Raw genomic sequence first — 27,308 nt, 5'->3', positions numbered from 1 at the left:
TGAGTATAATTATATATAATAGTTCATGGTTATAAATAGTCTTACACATGGCTATTTTTTTCACAACCCCATAGCATTTAAAATCCTTTCCCAGCCCTTTTGATCTTCAGAATAATTCTACATAAATGGAAAAGAGATGGCAACAATTCAAAAGGAGCGACGTCCCAAGGACCTTTCTTATCAAAACAAAGTTTGAGAAGTTGTTCTTACAGCTTGTATTGCCATATAATTGATCACGCTGAAAAGCTTCATTTCATATCACTTAATTTATGTGCCCCCTTTTCTTCTAATTAGGGTCTTGCTCTTCTTGCAACACTGGCTGTTTTTCTGCTAGTTACAGCCATTCATACTTTCCATTGAAAAATGTGATAGTTCAAGCACTCATTTTAAGAATAGTGAATTGAATATTGAGGCTTTTACTTTATTATGTTCTTAAGATAACAGGCAGTTCATCAAGAATGCCCAGAAGGATACAAGAAAAAGAACATCAATCATCCAGGTTTTCTCATTTCCATTTAAAGAAGTTCCAATATTATTGTACTTTCCATTCCACCACCTATTTACAGCTCAATCACTTTCTTACAAATTATGTTACTACTGTGGTGATTCATGGTTAGTTTTCAATGAATAATGAAGCTGCTTTATTTAAACAAATCATTGTTGAGATTAACTAGGATTTTATGATACAACCATATAATAATTCAACTGATTATGTACAGTACTTTCAAGTTGGTGTAAACATGTAGAAATTCATAACTAGACCCATTATGATCTGTCCCCAATCTGTCCCTTCAGATTTTTTAGTGGTAGACACTTTGCTTCTAAAATCTAGTTTGTTTTACTCACAGCTAGTTGTTCTTTCTTTTCCTTTTACCTTTCCCAACATTACAGACTTTTCAAATTATTTATTTATTTGTTTATTTGTTTGTTTGTTTATTTATTTATTAGATTTGTATGCCGCCCCTCTCCGCATTGGGGTAGCTTGTCAACTGCTGGCCCTTCCAGCAACCAAATCAGATCAGAAGAAGGCATGGGAGTCAGAGTCAGTCAATGACTACTTCAGCTTCATTCGCAACAACATAAGGGCACGCAACAGATTCAAACTTAATATTAACCGCTCCAAACTTGACTGTAAAAAATATGACTTCAGCAATCGAGTTGTCGAAGCGTGGAACTCATTACATGACTCAGTAGTGTCAACCCCTAACCTCCAACATTTTTCCCTTAGACTATCCACAATTGACCTCTCCAGGTTCCTTAGAGGTCAGTAAGGGGCGTGCATAAGTGCACCAGTGTGCCTTCCGTCCCCTGTCCAATTGTCTCTCATCTCATTTATCTTTTCTTCCTTTCAAATATGTTCACCTATACCTTTATATCTTTTCTTCTATTCTTTTCTTTACTTATATTATTACATATCTTTCTCTTCAATGTGTATTATGTATTGGACAAAATAAATAAATAAATAAATAAAATAACAAGGCAACCTGAGAGCTCCAAGGAGGAAGAGGGAATAGAGCTGTCGGGGAGAGAAAGAGAGAGAGAGAGAGGCAAAGCCATCAGTCCTCAGATGGAGAGGCTAAAGCAGTGATAGCAAACCTTTTTTCCCCTCGGGTATCAAAGGAATGTGTGTGTGCACTATCGTGCATGCGTGAGTGCCCACACCCTTAAGTCAATGCCTGGGGAGGGTGAAAATAGCTTCTGCCGCCCCCCCGGAGGCCCTCTGGAGGCTGGAAATGGACTGTTTCCCTACTCCTGATAGGCTCAACAGGCTCATGTTTCTCCCTTCCCAGGCTCCAAAGCTTCCCTAGAGCCAGGGGAGGGTAAAAATGCCCTCCCCCATCCCCCCGGAGGATCTCTGGAAACCAAAAAATGCCCTCCCAGAGCTCTGTGTGAGCCAAAAATCAGCTGGACGGCACACACATGCACGTTGGAGCTGAGCTAGGGCAACAGTGCCAGCATATATAGCTCTATGTGCCACCCATGCTACCCGTGCCATAGGTTCTCCATCACTGGTCTAAGGTCTGGAGGTGACTGATGAGAAAGAGGAGGAACAGCTGGGTTCAGTGCCTGATGCACAGTTGTGCCAGAAGCAGAGGAGAGGAGAGCAGTGGGAATCTATGGTTGATCCTTGGGACAGAAGAGCCACCACTGCTAGTGAGGTCTTACCCTAGCTCCAGGAATAAAACGCGGGGGACAGAGATGATTAGATGTGACAGACAGCTATTCATCTCGCTGCCAGATGGACTTGTTAGCCTGCATTGAGAGAGAAACTTTTTGCCAGGACTGCTGGCACTCCTAATAAAAGGATCATTGATTTAAATACAGCAGAGGGTTTGTCGTGTGGTGAGCTGAGTCAGAACAACCACATAGACCAAGGCTACAAAAATATGGCCCTATATAATAGCTAAAATCATATCATAAATGGTCAAGACAATTTAAAAAAATTGATCTCTTTGCTGGGCTGAAGGAAAATGTCTATCTGCTCAAGTAAATCAGCCATTATCTTGTAATGGAATACAGTGGTACCTCTATCTAAGAACACCTCTACTTATCTAGATAAGAATCGGGTGTTCAAGATTTTTTTGCCTCTTCTCAAGAGCCATTTTCCACTTACAAACCTGAGCCTCCAAAACTGTAATTGGAAAAGGGGGAGAAGCCTCTATTGGCCTCTCTAGGAATCTCTTTGGGAGGAAACAGGGCCGGAAAAGGTGTGAAGAAGCCTTTGTGGGGCTTTTCTAGGAATCTCCTGGGAGGAAACAGGGCCAGAAAAGGTGTGGAGAAGCCTCTGTGGGGCCTCTCTAGGAATCTCCTGGGAGGAAACGGCCAGAAAAGGCGGGGAGAAACCTCTGTGGGGCCTCTCTAGGCATCTCCTGGGAGGAAACAGGGCCTCCACCCTCACTGTGGTTTCCCCAATCGCAGGCATTATTTGCTTTTACATTGATTCCTATGGGAAAAATTGCTTCTTCTTACAAACTTTTCTACTTAAGAACCTGATCACGGAACAAATTAAGTTCGTAAGTAGAGGTACCACTATACTACCTGCTCCCTGTCATCACAGAGTATGTTGAATACATAATGGATTATTTTGGGATGTTCCTTTGAATATACCGTCCAAAATGTTTTTTTCTTTTTTTTTACAGTCTTAATTTTTGAGATTCCAGGGAGCTTTACTCATATCTCACCTTTGCATATGGTTGTTTCCACCGGATAAGACACTTATAGATTAAGATTGTAGCTTGTCTGGAAATAATTTTTTTTTATCATTTTCATCCTTGCTTTAAAAAAAAATGGTTTCACTTCGATTCTTTTATAATTCTAGCACTAAGCCATATAATATATGGATTTAAGAAGCTTATTTTTATGCAGTGCTGGAGTGTATGAAAACTGATAAGAGTTACTGACTAACTAATGAAAGGATTAACACTGTGAATTCTATATGCTGCATTCCTGATGTGCTTACTACATCCCCCATTACTTCAATGAAAGATTGAAGATAGTAGTACTAAAAAAAAAAGATTTTGCTATAGACTGTCACAGAGAAGAGGTCAGTTGGTGGTATGTAACTATTAAGCTGCATTACATTTTTTGTTTGTCAAAACCAACCTTCACCTCAGAACTGTATGAATTAGTTGGTTGATAGAGCAATACTATGTTTGGCATCTTGAGTTGCATTTGGAGGAAAAAAAGAGGAGAATAAAAATCTAAACAGCAAAAAAAACCCTAAATACCTTGTGCGATAAGAAAGTGCAGGTAGTCCTCAACTTATGACCACAATTGAGCCCCCAAATTTTGTTGTTAAATGAGACATTTGCCTCATTTTACAATCTTTTTTGCCACAGTTGTTAAGTGAACCACTGCAGTTGTTAAGTTAATGAGACTATTGTTACATCAATCTAGCTTCCTCTTTGACTTTGCTTGTCAGAAGGTCACAAAAGGTGATCATAGGACCCCAGGACACTGCATCTGTCATAAATATGAGTCAGTTGCCCAGCACCTGAGTTTGGATCATACGACAATGGGAGCACTGCAAATGGTTGTAAGTGGGGAAAATGGTCATGTCACTTTTTAAAACTTCCATTGTAACTTCAAACAGTCACTACATGAATTGTTGTAAATCAAAGAATATCTGTGCACATTTGTTTTTAAGGTTGGGAATGGAGATGAAGGGTTGGAGAAGTTTAAAGGGTAGAAGGACATTTCAGGCTCGATATTTTTGTGAATCTCTTTTCATGATTTCAAAAGGGGATGTTTTTCTGCATAGTAATGGCAATTACAGTGATCCCTCTATTATCGCGAGGGTTCCGTTCCAAGACCCCTCGCGATAATCAATTTTTCGGGATGTAGGGTTGCGGAAGTAAAAACACCATCTGCGCATGCGCGCCCTTTTTTTTCTATGGCCGCGCATGCGTAGATGGTGGAGTTTGCATGGGCGGCGGGGGAAGACCCAGGGAAGGTTCCTTCGTCCGCCTAGCAGCTGATCTGCTCGGCATTTCGCTGGGTCTTCCCCCGCCGCCCACGGAAAGGGGAAACCCGGATCTTCGGCTCCTCGCTTCCTTACGCCAAACGCGTATTTTTTGAACTGCTTCTGGGAGTGGCTTTGTGCAGAAGGAAAAGAGGGAGGAGGGAGAATGGCTGAGGGACCCCCCCTCTCCCTCTGTAGCGAAGGGTGCGCATGCTTGCTCTGGGCGGTTGCGTGACTGATTAAAAAGGTGGCAACTGGGAAAGGAGCGGCGCGCGCCCTTCCTTAAATGACTTATCGCTGTCGTCGTCGCGTGGTCAGAGCCGCGTCTGCCTCTCCCTTCTGCGCGCTCTCGTTCTGTCCCCGTCGTGTGTGAGTGTGCACCGGTGGGGGAGGGGAGTGAATGAGGCGTCTCTGCCCTCCGCCGGTTCATTTTTGTATTCCTCCCTTCCATGGTTGCTGCTCCACCCCTCTGGTTGAATAGCCTTTGGCTGCTTAGCCGGGGCCCTAGGAAAGAAAACGGAGGGGGTGGGGAAAAGGTGACGACCTGGCGGCGGTAGCGAGAGGCAGCAGTGGAGCGAGAGGCGGGCGAGTGGCTGAGGCCCAGAGGAGAAAGAAACGGGGAGCGGCGGCAGCTGCAGAAATTTTTGGCGTAACCACTGGAACCTCCGGGACGGATTTGGGTTGTTCGGTGTGCAGCGGGAAAACCCGGATCTTCGGCTCCTCGCTGCTTTGGTCTCTCCCCGCTCCTGGCCCATTTGCCTCCTTCCTCCCCACTCCCCATGGTCCAGATAGGGCAGAATTATCCTTGCAGGCGACCGAGGCGGGAGCGGGCGCGGGCAGGATCCCCTCCGCGCTCCCCGCACAACACGCTGCCGCCGACAACGCCGCCTCCAATCAGCACACCACGTTAAATCCAATCCTTCCACACCGAACAACCCAAATCCGTCCCGGAGGTTCCAGTGGTTACACCAAAAATTTCTGCAGCTGCCTCCGCTCCCCGTTTCTTTCTCCACCAGGTCGTCACCTTTTCCCCAAGGTGAGCTTGACGACAACCCCCCGGGAAAAATACTGAAGTGGCCGCTTTCTCCGTCGTATGTGTGTGGGGGCTCGGGAGGAAGCTGCCGGAGGAGGGTCGACGACGGGTAGCCCCGCAGCTGCGGTCCCCGCCGGGATGGAGGCGCCTGAGTGTGTGCGCGCGCACATACGCACGCGGATGGGGGGAGAGCGCGAGCGAGCGAGAGGAGGGGGGGAAGCCCAGACGGGATGAACCGTTTCTTGGGTGGCGTGTGTGGAAAAGGGGAGCGAGGGGCCAGGCGGGTTGAGGGAATCAAAGAGGGGTGGGGGTGCTGCTCTGAGGCGCTCGGAAAGAGTTTTCGGAAGGCTCTCGTGTTACGGCGAAAGGGCGTGTGGAGAGCCTGATGTTGGCGGAATTGGGAACCAGCGAGGAGCCGAAGATCCGGGTGGGGAAACCCGGATCTTCGGCTCCTCGCTGGTGCTGCGCTGCCGAGCAGATCAGCTGCTAGGCGGCCGCTCGAGAGCAAGAGGGGGAGAGATAGAGAAAGAGAGAGAAGGAAAGAAAGAGATGAGAGAGGGAGGAAGAGAGTGTGAGAGAGGGAGGAAGAGAGTGTGAGAGAGGAAGAAGCAAGATAGAGAAAGAGAGAGAGAAAGAAAGATGAGAAAGGAAGGAAGAGAAATGAGAAAATGATTGAAGCAGAGAATGACAGGAAAGAAAGAGAAAGAGACAGAGAAGTGACTCTTGGTGATGACGTATGATGTCATCGGGTGGAAAAAAATCACGATATAGCGTTTCGCGAAGATCGAGATCGCGAAACTCGAGGGATCACTGTACATCTGTAATTGATTCATAGATAAGGATTTTGAAGTAAAACTAGGTTTGAAAGAACAGAGTTATTTAGGAGTGGAAATGTACACTATAAGATATAAGATAGTATATAAGATAGTGATAGAAAATCATTCAAAGAATAAAGTGATTGATTGGTTTGGCAAAAACAATATATCTTTCTTCTATTTGTCTTAATATACTTTTGACACATAGAATTTCCATGTGAACTCACACAAATAGACTTGCAAATACTTTTCTCTTAAACTATACATTGAAGATCTTAACTACAGATTTGAAACTGTAGAAAGTGTTCACATACTTGCATTCTCATGCCATACAACAATTTTATGCGATGAAAATAACATAGGCTTTGTTAATACTGTATTTCTTGCTTTGACACTGACCTTTTAAAAAAGTCATAAATACAGTATATACTAGTTGATTTGACCTAAAACTTAAAAATATTCATTTTTATTTACTATTAGATTAAATGAATGGTAGCCTAAAATCTCTTTGTGTAGAAAAATTCATACTTTACTTGCTGGTCAGTTAAAACAAAACATTCACACACCTATTATTATTTTTTCTAAATACAACGGAGTGAAATAATTAGATAGATCGCTTGAATAGTATGTGCGTTTTTCTACACCTAAGATCAGATTTTTGAAGAACATCTATTCAAACAACCAAGGTGAAAAAGGAGGTGGGATCAGGATAATATCCATATTTGATTTATTTTAAATAAAAATGTAAAGTGATTTGAATTTAATGTATCACATGTAACTAATAATATTACTCCCCATGTATTTAATAACTAAATTCACGCCAATTAATTTGAATGGCAACTTTTCAAGGACTTTGGGGGAATAAAGGCAGTTGTGTTACTTAAGCAATATCAAAGGCAATTGCAGTTGGAATATTTCTGCCCATCACTAAACATGTCTGGAGCTGCAGGATCTAAGTGAGATAGCACCTTATGTAGAAATTAATGTTGTTGTTGTTGTTGTTGTTTGTTCTGCTATGTTTCAAGTTGTTCCCAATTTCAGTCTTTTGATTTGGTTCCTGGTTCCCAATTTCAGTCTTTTGATTTGGTTCCTAGTTCTGGATTCTTAGTTCTGGATTTTAGTTCTGTTCTCAGCTATTAGGGAGTTTTCTCAAAATAATTCATTTAGAGCAAGTGGAAGGAGATGAGTCCTGACTTTTTTTGGTTATGTTTCCTATGACGTATTTTATAATCTTTTATTTTAAATGCAGGTGAACCCAGAAAATTTGATCCAAAGTTCAGCGGACCTATTCACAACAGGTAAATGTTTTATTTTGATATATCAAATTGTGTATTTTGTGTATGAATATAAAAGAGGGTACTGTATATGCATTTAATTGATCAGGAAGGAAAACGTTTTTTCTAAAAGGAATTCTTGGGAGCACTTATTTTCCTCTCTCACTGAGGGAGGAAAAACATACTTAAGAGAATCAGGAATCATCATGTTTTCCATCCCTTCAGTACTCTTAAAAGCAATATTTCTGTTAAGACTTGCTTACCCTCAGCTGTGTGAAATTTGGAAAATATTCTTGCCCTTGTTGCACAGCCTTAAGAGTTGTTATTTACAACTGTCTCCTATATGAAAAGATGAGGTGCTGCAAAGTCCCTGAGGGGAACAAGGTCTTCAGAGGGACTTAGAGCAACCCAGCCATGTGGGGTCACTCACGAATGCGAATCCTAGAAAGAAAACTTGGACACATTTCTCTCTGGGTGAAATGACACAGTATTGAGCTGTGCACCTCCTTTTATTGGGGGGCATATGCAAATGGGATAGATTATACGTACATGTCAAGTGATATACAAACATCCAATAATGTAACTCTAAGATATGACACAACTTCCGAGTCCTTCCCATCTCCATATGGCACGTAACTAGTTTCTACTAAGCAAATGTCTCTCATGACCAATTTCCTGGGACCTTTTGTTGTTAATACAGTTATCTCCTGTTTACCACAAAGCAAGGTCTTTTATCACAGCCTTCATCCTGTTTACATTCTTGTTATTCGAGGAGAGTTACTTTGAGCTGTTTTATGGCCAGTCACTTCCTAAGCAGTTTTTTCCAGAAATGCAGACTCACCATGTGACCTTTATGTACAGTCCTGTTCTGGCTAATAAAGTCAGAGTGTATGAGGCATTTATGTCAGAAGTCCAGATATCAAATCCTATCCTAACATTATGCTATGGCAGCTACAAAAAGATTTTGAAAAACTGAAATTGGAGCACAGAGCATTTTGGTAGTAAGTATATGCTGGCCTATTGCTTGTGTGGCCAGGGCTGCCAAGCCAGAAGGTTTGGAGACCACTGCTGTGAAGCACTATGAAGTGGTATATAAGTCTAAGTACTCTTGTTATTGTTCATTAACTTTCTGCCATTTAAAAGATAGAAGTTATTCTGTGCCAACCCTTTTAAGTTCCAAGAATATCATTCTTCCAAACCAACCATTTTATCCATTATTTCATTTTCTAATAATGCTATGTTAGCTCACTTACATAGAGAGAATTGTTGAGGCTGGAGACTTTTACTTTATTTGTAGCATGCCTAATTCACATTTATGTCTGTATTTGGTTTTTATTTTTATTAAAAGGATCAAAGCCGTTCTGAGCAAGTCAGATCACCATACGTAAATTCTTAGTTGGTGGAATGTGGGCAATAATACACTATCTTCCAAAGTAATGTGTATATTACAAATCTATCTTAATAGATAATACTGTATGTGATATGTGTATGACCCAGAGTCCTGAGTAGTCTATACTTTCACCTTACTAGAAAGTTTTATTTCGAAGCCTCAATTATCCAAAGCTATGATGTTAACAGCTTTTGGTCCATCTGATAATAAACACATAATAAACTCACAGAAGATTATGATTTGAAATGTAAGACAAGTAAACAGCAAAGAGAAAAAGAAAAGAAAAGGAAGGAAGGAAGGAAGGAGTGTATTTGTGAAACTAAGAGAAAGGATAATGAAAGTAATCTTATCTTGTGAATGTATTCATTAAAGCATGCAAGGCAAAGAAGGTAAAGGTTGAATTATAAGTAAAAAGAATAAAATGTATATTAGAAAGCTTGGGTCAACTATTTTGTGATAGGTGGATATGCAAATAGAAATCCTAATATTGAGATCCTCTCAAATGAATGGTGATAATGGAAGAATGAAATAATAGATTTGGGGGAAATTGTGGAACACTCTGAATGAATATAATCCAGAAGGGAGAAAATCAATTAGGTTACATGAAGATAAAAAAGTATAGAAAAAGTGACTTCACTATTTGGAGACTAGAATAAATTGGAGTAATGGTAGTTCAGTGAAGATTTGCTTTGAAAATGTTGGCTCCAAATATATGGTTTAAGCATTAATCTACTCATGGGTTTGTGTGACAAAGGAATAAATATAAATATAAAAGCACAATTGACTGGGTTATTTTTGATGAAAAATTGGCAGAATTAGTGTGGAATGCAAGAATGGTGAGATTGTCAGATGTAGGTCAAGCAATTTTTCTGATTATGTCAGGAGTAGATCTTGGGAGAAAAGTGGGCATGAAGCAAAAAAAGTTAAGAAATAGAAAATATGGGTCATGGAAAAATAATATTAGCAGATACTGTAGATTACTCCATCAAAAAATGAATAGCGAGTGGACATAAGGAAAGAGAATGTGATTTCTTGTGTGGAGTAATAATAATGAGAAGCATGAAAATGAATGCCTGGTGGAACATGAACTGGATGAGAATAAAAAAATACAGGGGAATAATCACTACAAAAATGGAAGATGATAGGAAAATACTAATACATATGTGTATTGAGTAAAGGAGTGGCAATAATAATAGTCATAGATAACAAGGGGCAGTTAAGATTGAAAGGGAGGAAAAATGCTGAAAGATTTTGATAAAGGTAAAAACTTTTTAAAGTAGATGAAGAAGAGTTCAGTAATGAGCCTTCTGCAGAATAAGTGGAATTAAAAATAAAAGGGCTCAAAAGATGCGAGATAAAACTGAAGTGAGAAAAAGCTAACATGAATATTGTGGATGTTTATATTGAAGTTATAGAAATATGTTGAAGGAATGGGATTGAAGTAAAAGTAGGTGAAGAAAAATAATGTGAAAATGTTTTTAAAAATTTAAAGCTGCAGGTTTAAATAGTTTAAGGGAGAAAATATTAAAATATAGATGTGGTGGGCTTATGGAATGACTGTGAAAATTCTTTAACATGTGAAAAAAACATCTATGCCTGAATAATAGAAGAATATGGCTACTATTATAATACTTAAAGGAAAAGTAGGAAGCACAAATGAAGAGTACAAGAATAACATTTCAGAAGTATAGGGTGGTTTTGTGCCTGCATGTCATGCAGAGGTCAAATTTTTGCTATTCAGCAAGCCATTGAGAAATGTGTGAATACGAGAAAGGAACTTTATTACATGTTTGTTGATTTAGCAAATGCATATGATAAGCCTGAATAATGCAATGTTTTACACAAACAAGGACTTGAAAGTTAACTTGCTGAATGTGAGAGGCATATAATGAAGAAAAGCATGATTAAGAATAAATATAATTTTTAATGTGCTTCAATATTGAGGAAGGAGCAAGACAATGATGGGCAATGAACCCTTGAGTACTTAATACATTAATGGATAAAAGTACAAGGAATGGTTGTGGTTATTTTGGAGATGTTTTGGTTGAGAACATGAATATATATGTAATTTCGTAAACAGGTACAGTGGTACCTCTACCTAAGAAACCTTTCTACAAACTTTGCCTCTTCTCAAGAACCATTTGCCACTTACAAACCTGAGCCTCCGAAACTGTAACTGGAAAAGGCGTGGAAAAGCCTCTGTGCGGCCTCTCTAGGAAACTCCTGGGAGGAAATCACTGGAAAAGGTTGGGAGAAGCCTCCATGTGGCCTTTCTAGGTTTCCCCAATCACAGGCATTATTTGCTTTTACATTGATTCCTATGGGAAAAATTGCTTCTTCTTACAAACTTTTCTACTTAAGAATCTGGTCACGGAATGAATTAAGTTCGTAAGTAGAGGTACCACTGTAATTTTGTATTACTGAGAATCTAAGCAAATTGCTGTAAAATTTAAATTTATTGTATTGTGTCTCTGTGTGCATTTTGTAGTTTGATCCTCATTCATTCTTTATGTTTGAACCATCTGAACTTATTTTTTATTACATGTAGTGCATTCAGAAAGTATTCAGAACCCTTTCACTTTTGTCAATTCTGGTATGCTGCAGCCTGATTCTACAGTTGTTGGAATTCATTTTTTCCTCATTAATCTACACTCAGTGTCCCATAATGACAAAGGATTGGAGTGGGGGAATTGAACCTGAATGCTTTTTTTCTATGGACACAAGATAATACCATACAGTTAGCCATATTTATCAGAACAATCATACCAATGCCAAATGTTAATTATTTCTGGTATATATTACATTAGCAATATTAGCACATCAAAATAATAATCTAGCATATAAGAAATATTAGAATCCATTCCTATTATCATTTATTGCCCAACTAGCATGAAATTCTTCAGAGGAGGACTAGCAAAATTAGCTGCTAAGCAATCCATCTAATTTTATTTTAGCAATAATGATATTTAATATGCTTAGAGAGTTTAAAAGGTTTGGTGCTGGAAAGAAAGAAAAGTAATAAAAGCTCTGCTCTTTATCTTCCATTTTGACTTGAGGCAGAATTTCTATTAATGGGAGTTGAAGATGTTTGGAATCTTTTAGAGACCACATGCTGTATAACAGTTTACTAGTGGTGTAGCAAAATTAACTTCTGATTTTATCCCCTTGCTTTACACTATGACACCTTAATATAAATATAGTGTTACCATGACAATAACTGCAGATACTGCAGATACTTGCATTTCGCAAGTTCTACAACCACAGCATATTCTGCAAGGCAGGTGCTACCTAACTACTGTATTGTCTAATTTCAGTATAATTTAGAAGGCTCTAGGAAGAAATGCAATATGGGAAAGTAGCATTTATTTTCTGGGGGAGGGAATCTTCTTCCCACTCTGCAATGAACACATCATTCAAAATTTCCTTTCTCTCTCTTTTTTTGATAGTTCTTTATTAAGCAGAAAGTGTTTATTGTTGGTGTATGTGCTGGATCTGTTTGTATGGTATTCGTTAGTTAGTATTTTGTCACTATAGACCAGTGATGGCGAACCTATGGCACGGGTGCCACAGGTGGCACGCGGAGCCATATCTGTGGTCATGCAAGCTGTTTCCCTAGCTCAGCTCCAAGGGGCACGTGTGTACCGGCCAGCTGATTCTTGGCTTGTACAGAGTCTCTGGGAGGGCGTTTTTGGCTTCCAGAGAGCCTCCAGGAGAATGGGGGAGGGCGTTTTTACCCTTCCCCAGCTCCAGGGAAGCCTTTGGGCCTGGGGAGGGTGAAACATGAGCCTACTGGACCTACCAGAAGTTGGAAAACAGGCCATTTCCGGCCTCCAGAGGGGGGCAGGGGAAGTTAATTTCACCCTCCCCAGGCATTGAATTTTGGGTGTGGGCACTCGCACATGCTCTTTCGGCACCCGAGGAAAAAAAGATTCGCCATCACTGCTATAGACATTAGTCAGTATTTCTAACTTTTTAGGACAAAGCACCGTGTTTTGTTCAGTAAATTAGCATGTATATATTTAGTTGCCTCTGTTGTTAACCACACCTTCTGTAGAAAATGCTGTTATTGCCAGAGCAGGCAGGGCATTTATATTTTCTTTTTATAGCCCTTAGTTTTCTTTAAAAAGTAATCTATCTCTGTATCAGTTGTGGGTTCCTACTGGTACGGTCCACTCTGCCGTTCTGGTAGCGGCCTGCCGATTGCGTAATTTGTGTGCGACAGCTCCAGTAGCGTCTTTGCCAGTCTGTTGGGCATGTCATCGTTTTTCCTGATTTTTTTGCCTTTTTTTTTTTTTGCTTTCTGCACATGCATGGAAGCAAAATCTTGTGAGGGGATGCTTGCAAGATTTCAGTGATTTTTTTGCTTCCATGCATGCACAGGAAGCAGAAATTTGCCAAAATCGTGCATGCGAGAGCATCCCCTTGCGAGATTTTGCTCCACACATGTGGAGGAAGTAAAATTACATGACCGTCCATGTGTAGGAAAACATGGCAATGCATGTGCAGTACACCAATATCAAGGTAAGAGAAATGCACCCCTTCTGTGTCTAGAAGCATAGACAAGCAATGCCCTGTATTAGAACAAACTAAACACTGAAAAGTACCTTCAAATTCTTAGCAGACAACTGTACAGTGATACCTTGTCTTACAAACTTAATTGGTTCCGGGATGAGGTTCTTAAGGTGAAAAGTTTGTAAGATGAAACAATGTTTCCCATAGGAATCAATGGAAAAGCAATTAATGCGTGCAAGATCAAAATTCACCCCTTTTGCCAGCTGAAGCGCCCGTTTTTGCACTGCTGGGATTCCCCTGAGGCTCCCCTCCATGGGAAACCCCACCTCCGGACTTCCGTTGCCAGCGAAGCACCCGTTTTTGTGCTGCTGGGATTCCCCTGCAGCATTGCGAAAACACAGAAGTCTGGAGGTGGTGTTTCCCATGGAGGGGAGCCTCAGGGAAATCCCAGCAGCGCAAAAACGGGCGCTTCGCTGGCAACGGAAGTCTGGAGGCGGGGCATCCCAGTGGCAGCAGTGGGTTTGTAAGGTGAAAATAGTTTGTAAGAAGAGGCAAAAAAATCTAAAACCCCGGGTTTGTATCTCGAAAAGTTTGTATGACGAGGCGTTTGTAAGACGAGGTATCACTGTACTTAGTTTGATGAGTAGAATTTTTTTCTGGATACAAATCCTTTTGCACTTGCTAGTCAGCCATCATCAGCCATCTAAATTGACTGAACTCAAGATCTAGTGTGCATATATAGGCTTGAATGGCATATATAGGCTTGAATGGCATTATTGCCCTCAATTTATATCTGTTTTGAATTATATGAGATGACTCAATGCACATTAGATTTTCAGGCCCCCCTCAAGGCACTATTTTATGGATATTAAGCAGTTTCAGATGGCAGAGGCATTTGTGCTGAGATGGATATTCTAAACTTGCATTTGTTAGAATTTGCCCAGAGCACTCTGTTAATTAATTTTTTTAAAAAAAGTAGTTTTTAGTGGCATGTCATCTTTTATAGCAGAAATTGTTCAGTGTCATCAAATCAGATCCAGAATCTATAATAATATTTAATGAGAAGTTGTTTAAAATTAATAAAATTATTTCCCTTGATTTTTATCAATTATATCAAAACTATAGGCAGAATAAATGACCTATTAAACCACTATGATCTCATCAGTGTCCCATAAAATATGCTTTGTACCATTTTTGTCAATTAAAGTTAAATAGATGAAGAACAATTGCAATCATAGTTTGATTATACTGGCCTATATTATCTTGCATAATTTATTCTATATTTAAGTGTTTTTTAAATGTTAATATAATTGCATTTATGTTTGTAAATTGCTTTAAGAAGTAGAGGCTATGGACATTTTAAGCAAATAAATAAATTATTGTGTACATGCTAAGTAACACCCATTAAAACAAGTTGCCCCTATATGGCTTATTCAAAATTGTGAAACTCTTTTTATTACAAATATATTATTGTGAATATATTACAAATGGTTTTTTTAAAAAGTCAGAGATAAAACAGGGATCAGGATCACACAATAGTGTTTATATTATTGCAGTAGTTTATATTATAGCAATAAAAAATTTTAAAGTCAGAGATCAATTATTCACTATACTGATAAAAATAAAAAGAACAATATAATATTATTTGTTTATTATAATAGACAAAGTAAACTATTCACATCTAAACAGCAAATATATCTTCTAAATTTATGGTGACAGAACTAGACTAATAAACCCTTATAACCATAACAGTTGAACAAACCTTACCAAGCCTTCTACAGTGGTTCCTCTACCTAAGAACGCTTCTACTTATGAACTTTTCTAGATAAGAACCGGGTGTTCAAGATTTTTTTCCTCTTCTCAAGAACCATTTTCCACTTACAAACCCGAGCCTCCGAAACTGTAACTGGAAAAGACAGGAAGAAGCCTCAGTGCAGCCTCTCTAGGAATCTCCTGGGAGGAAACAGGGCTGGAAAAGGTGGGGAGAAGCCTCTGTGGGGCCTCTCTAGGAATCTCCTGGGAGGAAATAGGGCCTCCACCCTCCCTGTGGTTTCCCCATTTGCACATATTATTTGCTTTTACATTGATTCCTATGGGAAAAAATGCTTCTTCTTACAAATTTTTCTACTTAAAAACCTGGTCACGGAATGAATTCAGTTCGTAAGTAGAGGTACCACTGTAGTGATTTCTTGGATACATCGCCTAATAGAAAAAATGCATTTTTGGTTATTGTATGAACAAAAGCATAAAGTTAGAGAGAAGACTTAACCAAATGGACAAACACATGAGATTCATTTTGGTTGTTGTTGCTTTTGCTTTTTCCTGAGGGATATCATTATGCCTTTCTTCTAAAACTGTAATTAGTAACTCACTTTGTCTAACCAAGAAGAAAACTATCCTTCTATCTGTCCTACTAATTCAGATAAGGATGGGCAAGCTACTAGTTTTTTTCATGTAAATATTGCCCACTGATTGGAGATAGGAAGCATGATTTTTTTTAATGGCATTTCCTGTCCTATGTGGAGACTGAAGTTCAGAGAACTCTATCTTACTAGCCCTAAATGCTTTTCATCAAGTGCCAGGATAAGATTAGGTGACTGTGCATCAGAAGTTTAATATAGTGTAGATTTTGATTGTTTTTAATGTTTTCAATATACAGTATTTAGTTTTATACTTTTGATGTAGCCATTATGCTGTTTAAACTTTTTATAAAATCTTTGGAAACCACCCAAAGTTGGTCATAAGATGGACAGCTATCTAAATCTAAAGAAATGATGTACAGGATGAAGATGTTTAGATGGCTGAAATGAAAGTTTTCTGAAAAAAGTTCCTTTTCAATAATAGTTTAGGAAAGTTTACCTGCCGATTTTGGAGATAACTCAAAATTTATTTTTTGACAAGGCTTCCGTTACAGAGTTGATGTCAAAATTGAAACATATGAGTGCTAAAATATATCCTTGCTTAACTCTTTTTTCATGGGTATTGAGGCAGAAAGATCTCTGAAGATGAAACATATGCCCTGCATGAAAGCATTTTCCTGCAGTCATAATTATGTGAAATACACTGACAAGCTATAGTAGAGACTGACCATTTGCCCCATAGCATCTGTCAAGAAATCAAAAAACACCTTTAAATCAATAAAGGCACCAGACTACTTTTCTGCCAAATGATGCAGGACAATACAATGGTCAGACATTGACCATTCTGCTTTAAATTCTGCTTCTTCGCCTGTAAACACTTTTATTTTGACAGCCGATCAGTTCGTTTCCCATGCCGATACCCGGCGGCATATAATTTGCTCATAGTACTTAGGAAAACTGATAGACCAACAATTTGACAAATCAGCCATTTCTTTTTGTTGTAACTGACAGTGGTAATAGAACAAATCCATTCCACAGGCAGAATAGAATAGATAGAATTCTTTATTGTCCAAGTGTGATTGGACACACAATGAATTTGTCTTGGTGCATATGCTCTCAGTGTACATAAAAGAAAAAGATACATTTGTGGTATAATCATGTGGTACAACGCTTAATGATTGTCATAGGGGTCAAATAAGCAATGAAGAAACAGTCAATATTAATAAAAATCTTAGGATACAAGCAACAAGTTATAGTCATACAGTCCTAAGTGGGAGGAAATGGGTGATAGGAATGATGAGAAAAAAACTAGTAGAAATAGAAGTGCAAACTTAGTAAAAGGTTTGACAGTGTTGAGGGAATTATTTGTTTAGTAGAGTGATATCATTTGGGGAAAAACTGCTCTTGTGTCTAGTTGTCTTGGTGTGCAGTGCTCTGTAGCAACACTTTAAGGGTAGGAATGTAAAAGGAATGGTCAGTGTAGGGTACTGGTAGTCCTTGACATATGACCACAATTAAGCCTAAAATTTCCATTGCTGCACAAAATATTTGTTACAGCCATTTGTTTACTGACTGAAGTTACAACAGCTTTGAAAAAAGTGATTTTTCAAATTGTTTTGTACACTTTCACTTTCACTGGGACTCTGCAACCACCATCAACATTCCTCAGTTGACAAGCTTTGGAATTTTGATCATGTGAGGTAGCAATGATCATAAATGAGAAAAATAGTCAAAAGTGACTGTTTTCAGTAGCATTGTAACTTCAAATGGTCATTAAATGAACTGTGGTAAGTTAAAGAATATCTATATTGAAGCACTAACCAAATTTTACTCCATAAAGATCTAGGTGTGGTATGGTCATGGCGATAAGACAGAATAAATCATCTATCATCACTGACCATATTACTCAACTGCAACAAAAAAACCACCATTTACATTAGCCATAGTTCCCTATGATAAGCTTGTTCTTGTACTTTTTCATCAATATTTTCTGTTTGTGAACATTAGGGATCTTAAAACAAGATGATGTCAATATTTTTAAATTTTTTAATTGGGTGGAAAAAGAGATTATTTTTAAATTAATCCTTTGCAGAATATTAATCTTTTAGTCATGGAAAAGCTAGATGATTCAGTAATTTTCTTCTTTTGCCCCACATGGAATGTTGAAACAATTTAGAAAGCCAATTTTTCCTGAGATTGTGACAAGACTTCAGCCTTTCTTAATTATATTTCTTGAACTGCTGGGCTGTAATAAGACCTCTCATTTCTCAAATTGAGAAACAATCATTTTCTTCCCTGCTTTCATATTTAAGCTTTGTAAAATAAGCTCAGACTTACTTATTGGCCTTTGTGTTTCTCATAGATAACACAAATGGGAAGAGCAGGCACGTGGGAAAACAGATTAAGCTATTGCTTTCCAAGGAATTTAGATAACTCTTGGTATGACGATAGAAAAATATTGAATATTTAAAATGCCGTTTTAATGGCATGTTACTAATAATAACTTATTGGAAAGGAAAAGCATAATATGTTAAAGTGAGAAAATTGTTTAGGAATGCGTTTTTTCACTGCTGCTGCTATTATTTTGATTATAATACATGCTGGACAAAGAAATCATTTATAATATTATAATATTTCCTTCCCAATTTATTTATTTATTTATTTATTTTTATTTATTTATTTTGTCGAATACACAATGAGAGTTTTAGTGGGTATATATATATATATATACACACAGAGAGAGAGTAAAATACATGATGAAGGTTATAGAGGAGATACTCATAGTAAAATATATCTATGAAAGAATAGAAAAGAAGATATAGTAATAGAACATATTCACAAAGGTTTCTTATTATCTACTGGACTGTGTGATTTGATGTCCATCACAAATATCTCCTGCAGCAAATTGAAAAAAATATACAAAACTGCACTGCAGTTTGTCTCAAAAACCTCATATTTCCATTGTATCATGACTTGACTAGCTCTTGATCCTTCTGTGCACCATTAAATGTCAGTGGATAATGCTTGGAAAGCCAGATATTGTAGCTTTTAGTCACACCATTCAAGATGATAGATAATAGATACAAGAGAGAGGGGGGGGGGGAGAGAGAGACAGAAACAGAGATATGTGTGTATATGTATGCATAAAACACAACTCAAAGCAGTGAACATACATAATACAGATAGTCCTTAACCCAGGGGTCCCCAAACTTGGCAAATTTTAAGACTTGTGAACTTCAACTCCCAGAATTCTCCAGCCAGCTATGCTATGCTGAAGAATTCTGGGAGTTGAAGTCCACAAGTCTTAAAATAGCCAGGTTTGAAGACCTCTGCCTTAACCTATGACCACAATTGAGCCACAAATTTCTATTGCTAAGCAAGACTTTTCTTGCCACCGTTGTTAAGTGAATCACTGCAGTTAAGTAACATGGTTGTGGCTTCCCGATTGACTTTGGTTACCAGAAGGTCACAAAATGTGACCTTATCATCCTGGAACATTTCAGCCATTACAAATATGTGCCAGTTGTCAAGCTTCCAAATTTTGATCATGTAACCACACGTGGATGCTGCAATGGTTGGATCAAAAACAGTCATTAGTTACTTTTTTCAGTACCATTCTAACTTTGATTGATGGTCATTGATCAAATGATTGCATGTTGAGGACTATCTGTACCCTGTCTCATATATATTCATATATCCATAGCCATATACTCATGCACCTATTTTTCTTATATGTATATGTAGAATATATGTATATACACACATACTTTACTTATGTGTAAATATATGTAAATATGAATTAAATGTATTACATTTTTCATTCATGTTACTAGCAGCTCCCATTTCAATCTCTGGCTCAGCAAAAGAGAAAATCACTTTTGGAAATTTGAAAACAAAGTTATAGCCAACCTCTTAGTCAGAGTCACCTAATATTGGGACAAACTATTAGTAAACCTAATTCTATGTTATCTATGTGACTGTTTGCAGGTAGGGCAGTGATTGAAAAAGAACTTTGCAGCTAATCTTATTTATGATTTTCTCAAACCTAGAATGAAGAAAAGCTGAAGCAAGATCATAAGCACAGCTACAGATTTAGTGACCATCTAACTTAATGACTCAGTTGCTGTTCCCAGTTATGATTATTAAAGAAGGACTACCTGCATTAAGATCCTGCTTTTTTAGGATTTTAGAAAGGCAATTTTCTTAGACTGAGCAGGAGATATATATACAGATTACAACAGAGACTTTCAGCATGCAATTCACATGCTCTTCCAGTATTTATTTAACTTGCAATTAATCATCATCAGTGGTAACAATACACTTAACTTACATCAATCACAAAAACAGCTCTAGGTTACTTACATATTAGTGTTACAATGAACACAATAATAAAATCAATCCATCTTATCATACATAGAGTGAAGAACAGGAAACTCAATAACAACAATAAAATGTTGCTTCTTGGTTATGGCTTCTGTTGTGTTCCTAATACAGTATTGCTTCTACATTGCCTTCTTGTAACCAGCAGTTAAGGCAGAAATAACCTTTGTTGAATATTGTGCTTTTATATCTTGCATTTTTAAAATAAAAACAATACTCTGTCTGAATCACATTAAAATAAAAATAGTGCAATTGATTTACTCTGCAGGTATCAAGTGAGCAGTGTGATCTAACTTAGAAGCAGCTGCTCAATGCATTTAATCTATTTGTATTAATTGGTGAATTCTGTAGTTTTAGTGACTGAAGGTGATGGGATCAAGAGCATGGACTCCTAGAAGGGTAATCTTTTCCAGCTAGATCAAAAAGAGGAAAATAATGCTAAAATAATCCTTAATGAGTTTAAGAGAAGTTCGAGAGTTTAAGTACTACCATTCATTATCACTTGGAGTTTTTCAAAATTGGAGTGTGACCTCAGCATCTGAACTCATATGAAACACAGACTTTTGTACCCTAACAGTGTCAGAGACCTTCATTCATCTTGCATTTGATTGCTGGTTTATCTTTAATGAACTACGTAAAAATTCTTAGATTGTTAATTGTGCCTAATTTTTCACTTCATACCAGTAGTGGAACGGCTATGGAAATGGAAGTATTCTAACGGTAGTAGGGTACGTGATTCTCTGATGATCCTAACTCATTAAAAGAAAATCAATTCAAGACATTCTAACAGAAAGCTTTGTACTTCTTTCCATCTCTCCATACTGACATATTCTGTAATTGCAGTGAACATTTTTCATTGCCTTTGATTTAACAACTTCCCTAAAAGCCTCCCCTTTGTCCTTTCTTTTAATTGTTTCTTGTCTTTCATATTTCTCACGGAAGCTGCCTCACTTTACCACAGTGGTCAAATGGCTTTGTTCACATCTCTCCAAGGACATTTCTGTTTGGAGGACTTTTTATTGTTATTTCTTGAAGTTTCAACTTGAAAGACACATCCCAAGATTCTTAGCACTCTTTACGAGTGGTTATTCTGTTTGCAGTTCATGAAATCATCTTTTATTCTCTTACATAACGTTAAGGTATCTTGGGTGTTGATAGTAAGAATGTCAAAAGAAAGAGTAAGATAAAAATTAAAAAGACCACATCTTTTAAAAGAAAATATATCTTCTGTAAATATATTTACTTTTTTAAAAAGTCCATTTCCTAATTAACTCTACTGCAGTGCAGTGTTATGGGATTTTATATGATTGTTCATAATGTTGAAGTACGTATTCCCATCCACACTTTTTTTGTTACAACCCACTACTTATTCACAGTGCACTAAACTTTATAAACCTCTTGGAACCTTTATCGTATTTTATCTACATCATAATTGTACCTCTTAAGCCCATCATGTCAGCTTCTTTAACAACCAATCATTTATATCTGTAATCAGTGTAATGCCAACCTATTATTCATAATCAGAGAGACGCAATGGATATCAGGAACCTGTATTTCTTTCAATTTGGCCCTTGCAGAAAAAATTGGTCAAAGTAGGCTGAAGTTTAAGCTTAGCAAGATGATATTGTTTGATTTTAACGCTATTATAGTTCAGACATTAACTATCAATAGGAAGGTACTATCTTTGAAGGACATCCATGACATGAGACTCATACCAGCTACTAATGAATGAACAGATAGAGGGTATGGTCAAGGGGACTTTTATCCAACCTTGGGGCAACAGTTGCAAGCTGGATTGTGAGAATTTTACAATGGTAATTTTGAGCCATGCTGGAACAGTGGCTAGAACATAGAATTGCATCCTAACTCTTGTAAACTGGCAGTAGTTCGATTCTCACTGGCTCAAGGTTGATTCAAACTTCCATCTTTTGTAAGTTGATAAAATGAGAAGCCAGATTGTTGGGGGCAATATGCTGACTCTGTAAACCACTTAGAGAAGGCTGTAAAGCACTGTGAAAATATTATTGCTATTGTTATCTTTAGCTTATTGCTATTGTTATCCTTATTACCATGTAAGTAAGGTTCTCCAGATAGAATTGTGTCTAAAGGTAACTTGAAACTGCAAGCTGTGTCAGCATATTTATTGGTAAGTGATGATCGGGTAACACCAGTATATGAGCTGTACATTGGTTTTCATAAAGACCTTGGTTTGGCCAATATGACTTGGCTGCAAAGTATCTCCAACACTATCTCCTCTGAATGAAATTGATATGTTTATCATGGGAATGCCAGTTGTGCCAGTTGTCATAGGAAAAGAAACTTGACTTTTGGGGAGGGGGGGCTGCTGTAAGAGTTTTCAGTGATAGCATATCTTTTATAAAACAATCTCCTTCCTGAATTTAAAATAGAATGAAAGTATTCCAAAAATTAGTTAAGATAAAGTTATTTGGAAGAATGCATAATATCTAATTATTTTAGTAACTAGTTATTGAGTTTTGGGCCAGATAGATAGATAGATAGATAGATAGATAGATAGATAGATAGACAGACAGACAGACAGACAGACAGACAGACAGACAGACAGACAGACAGACAGATAATCATATTAAGTACTGAGAGGGCTTGTTGATTATGGGAATATACAAAAATAAGCGGAGTAAGAAAATAAATAAATGAATATATTTTTCATTATTCTTTTATTGCCTTAATTGTTCCTTCCTTCCTTCCTTCCTTCCTTCCTTCCTTCCTTCCTTCCTTCCTTCCTTCCTTCCTTCCTTCCTTCCTTACTTACTTACTTACTTACTTACTTACTTACTTACTTACTTAATGCCCTAAACCAGTGTGGTGAACCTTTTCGACACCAAGTGCCAAAATGAGGGAGCACATGCATCTGCGTGCTGGAAAAGCAGCTAAGTATATTCTGGGAAGATGTTCTTCCAGTTTTCAGTGTGCCACCTGGTGTTCTGGTTTCTGGTGCGTGCATGTGCAGACCAGCTGGCTGGTGTTCATGTGTGTGCCAGAAAATGGAAGAGTGTCAATGAAGCACCCCCCCCCCCCAGCCCGCCACTGAGAACAAGCCAGTGCAACCCACCACCCACCACTTTTGCCAAGGAAATGTGACCGCTTCCCAGCCAGTTCTTACCTCGGGGCTGGGCTGATGTTCCTTCCCCCTGGAGCAGCATGACAACAATGCGCATCCATGGTCCAGAATTCCTGGCTGGCTCAGGCGCACAGAGTAACATTTGCAGGCTAGATGGCCATCTGCTCTGCCCACTACTCCTGCTGCTGTGGGGGAGGGAGAGGGGATGGTGGCAGTTCTCACACTGCTGCTTCCGGTTGGGATGCTAAAGGAGGGGGAGCTACTGTCAGGGAGGTGAACGGCCCCAGGATGGACAGAGGAGAGAACAGCTCATCACAAATACAGACTCTGCCAAGGGCCTGGCTTGCCAGTGGGGCAGCAGTTGAGGGAACTATGTGGTCGCTCCTGCCCCTTGCCCCATGGCTGTTGCTGCTGCTCTTCTAGGGTGGCAAGGCTACACGGGAGTAGAGTGGCAGCCACAGGGCAAGGGGCAGGAGCAACTGACCAGCCCCCGCAGCCACTCACACGGTGGCAAGCCAGGCCCTCGCAGCATTTCCATTTGTGAAGAGTTGTGCTCTCCTCTGGCCTTCCTGGGGCACTCACCTCCTTGATGGTGGCTCCTCCTCCATCATCCTGGCTGGAAGTGGCAGTACAAAAACTACTGCTACCCCGTCACCCCATTGGCAGTAGGAGCAGCAGGCAGGATGGCTGGCCACCCAGCCATGTGCCCAAGCCGGCCAGGTATTCCAGACCATAGATATGCATCAGAATGTGAGCTGGAGGACTGGGGCCTCCCTCAGGCGGGGAGGGAGGGAAGTGCCAGCCCACCCATTCCGGCTGCTCTGCTCCCCTAGGAAATGGCCACAGGGGTCCCCTCTCTGCGTCTTTAAGCATGTGAGCCATTGCTTGTAGCTCTTCCTGGCTTTGGTGCACTGGCCACATGGTCTTTGGGCGTGCATTTGCACTATAAACTGGAAAACCCAGTCTATACATCCATCTTCTTAAATATGCCTGTGTATAATTTTAGTAGAAACCAAGCCTTCTGTCTTAATGTTTCTCCAGCAACAGTGTTGAATTGGGTGGCTATAGAAATTGAATATATAAATGGAAGCTCCCGAGAACAAGCATATCCATTCATTTAAATTGAATTATCGTTCCTGAAAAACGTGTGGGTCTATTTTTCTTTTAAACCCAGCAGAAAACATATTTCTTTAAGCTAGCAAAATACATTTAATATATGCGCTCAAGCCATAACTACACTTGCTTATTAGATTAGGATTCATAATGCAAACACCTTTCAGGAGAACTAGAAGGTCAAGGAATTATTCAACTATCAAAATATAGAATATACAATTACTAACATTACATGATCTAACATTTTACTGATTTAGAATTTATTACAATTCAGTTCAATGCTGCATGGGGAATTTAATCTTCATTTACCATGCAAGGTTTACACAGAATTCAGGCTTTCCATATTAATCTTGCTCTATGGGTTTAATATTTAATATTACCAGTAACTAAAAACTGTGTTCCTGAACAGTCTCTTCTTTCTGCAGATGATTGTCATGGTACAGATTTAATATACTGATTGAATCAATATTGATTTTTTTATTCAGTCAATGCTGATTGAATAAAATTGGATAAAATTTGCATTATACTCAACATAAATGGTTTAAGTGATAAAATGTAAGCTTTCCTTTGAATTTGGTCATAAACCTAAGCATATTCTGGAAGCAAAATCTGATTGTTTTGAGCAAATTCCTTAATTTCATCATTCAGAAGAAAATTCAGAAAACTAAAATGAGACACAAATCTTTAAACCTGATTTTTTCAATATATTGTCAGACTGTTCTTATTCAGTATAACTGTTCTGTAGAAGAGTTGCGACAAAAAAAGGCACTTATGTAATTTATTAGTAGTTCTTGGATAGTGTGTAGTGTATGGTGTTGTATACTGTAATAGATCAAAAATATTGAATAGTGGGAAACTATTTCTTCAAATAGGAGGAATGTATTTAAAGCATAGCTTTGTGCTGCAGTACCTCCAAAAGTAAAATCACATTTTAATCAAGATGAAAAGAAGATTAATCAAGATGAAAAGAAGTGTGATTGTAACCATTAGAATTTTTTTACATATTGGGTATGATTGTCAGGGTACTGATTGAATATACTGATTGAATCAATACTGATTTTTTATTCAATCAATACTGATTGAATAAAATTGGATAAAATTGCTCTTTTAACAGTTGCTTTACATTAGTAAATGATACATTGAGATATGAAGAGAAATGAAATAGTTTGAAAAGGATTCAGATAATTATTGATATTATGGATATGTTATAAGATTTATATAATTATTACTTATAAAGTTCTCTATATAAGACTACATAATTTTCAAATGGGATTTTTCTTTGTGGAGATTTGAGAATGTTATTAACCAATGGATGGAAATGTAGTGATAAGATTAGAATTTGTCAAGAGATATAAAAAGGGGAAAGATATTAGAAATCTAGGACATTTGGGAATGGCAGAAAAAAAGCATTAATTAAGATATAAATTGCGGAAATGGAGGAGTAAGGCCTAAAATTAAGAACTGCATGAGAATGAAGAAGTTTGGAAGATAAGCAATGGCAAATAATTTGAAAGAAAATTGAAAATTAAAGGTGGTAGACCCAGATGACAAAAATAGAGGAAGGAGGTAGCATTAAATAATAGTAGCTATACCCAGAAGAATATATTATATATTTAAAAATAGAGAAAGGGAAGATGTTAGTTTAAGAATACTATCAATGTTCGAATTGGCAGCTCTTGGTAGCCCCACGATAGCTCGCATGGCTGCATTTTGCACAATTTGTAATATCTGGACACTAGAGAGCATTGCAGTAATTGAACCTTGAGGTGATAAGGGCGTCAGTGACTGTGAGAAATGACTCCCTATCCAGATAGGGCTGCAACTGTAAGGGGCGTGCATAAGTGCACCACTGTGCCTACCGTCCCTGTCCTATTGTCTTCTTTTGTTACTTTTTATCATTACTTATCTAATGTTTTATTTGTACAAATTATCACCCTATAATTGTTTGACAAAATAAATAAAATAAAAAAATAAAATAAACTGGCACACAAGGCCAGTTGAACGCCCCACTCACCACAGCTGAGAGATGGTCTTCTAAACTTGTGGATCAAGTAAGATGCTTTTCCAGAAATTGGATCTTTTAATTTTTAATTTATTAGCCCAGGAGTCGACAATCCCTGTGCCCACTACTGGCTGTAAGCTGTTTGCCACCAGGTCTCAGAAACGTTAGCAAATGTGTGAGACAGTGGTTATGCCAGTTTCTTTTTATATTCTTGAGATATTTTTTACATTTTAATACCCCAAAAGTCTACACCTATATAATTGGCTATAGAAATTAAAAATACTCATAATAGATTTAGTCTCAATATATAATTATTTTTATTATTTTAATGTTTAGTATTAATATTGACTTCTTCTATTATGGTATTATATTGTGTTTTTATATTGTTGTAAGCCACCCTGAGTCCCACAGGATTGTATGGAATGAATGGATGGATGGATGGATGGACGGACGGACGGACGGACGGACGGATGGACGAACGAACGAACAAACAAACAAACAAACAAACAAACAAACAAATAACCTTAGCCTGAATTCCTCATATAAAGTTTTGTTGTTTCAGTTGGTGGCCCAATAATTTTCTTCCAAATGCCAGTAATTCTGACTGATACATTTCAGATACTCAGTTTGTTCTAAATAGTTCTGAATTCCCGAATATAGTTTTCATTGCTAAAAATACATGTAGTTCTCAACTTGCATCCTTCTGACAAGTCACGTCAATGGAGAAGCCAAGTCATTTAACAACCATGTTACTAACTTAATTGCAGTGATTCACTTAATAACTGTGGCAAGAAATGTCATAAAATGGGACAAAACTCAATAAATGTGTCATTTAGCAACATAAATTTTGGGTTCAATCATGGCCAT

The 27,308-nt window shown here is 38.2% G+C and overlaps 1 protein-coding gene across 1 annotated transcript in view; it reads left to right on the top strand.

Moving 5' to 3' along the window:
• SLC44A5 (solute carrier family 44 member 5) overlaps positions 1-27,308 on the top strand; it is a 205,924-nt gene that overhangs the window by 113,479 nt on the left and 65,137 nt on the right. The window contains exon 2 of the mRNA XM_070746178.1: positions 7,560-7,608. Coding sequence (XP_070602279.1) covers positions 7,560-7,608 — 49 coding nt within the window. The remainder of the gene's footprint in view (positions 1-7,559; positions 7,609-27,308) is intronic.

This window comes from Erythrolamprus reginae, chromosome 3 (genome assembly GCF_031021105.1).
Source record: "Erythrolamprus reginae isolate rEryReg1 chromosome 3, rEryReg1.hap1, whole genome shotgun sequence".
Taxonomy (NCBI): Eukaryota; Metazoa; Chordata; class Lepidosauria; order Squamata; family Dipsadidae; genus Erythrolamprus; species Erythrolamprus reginae.
This window is presented reverse-complemented; position numbering and strand designations above follow the sequence as displayed.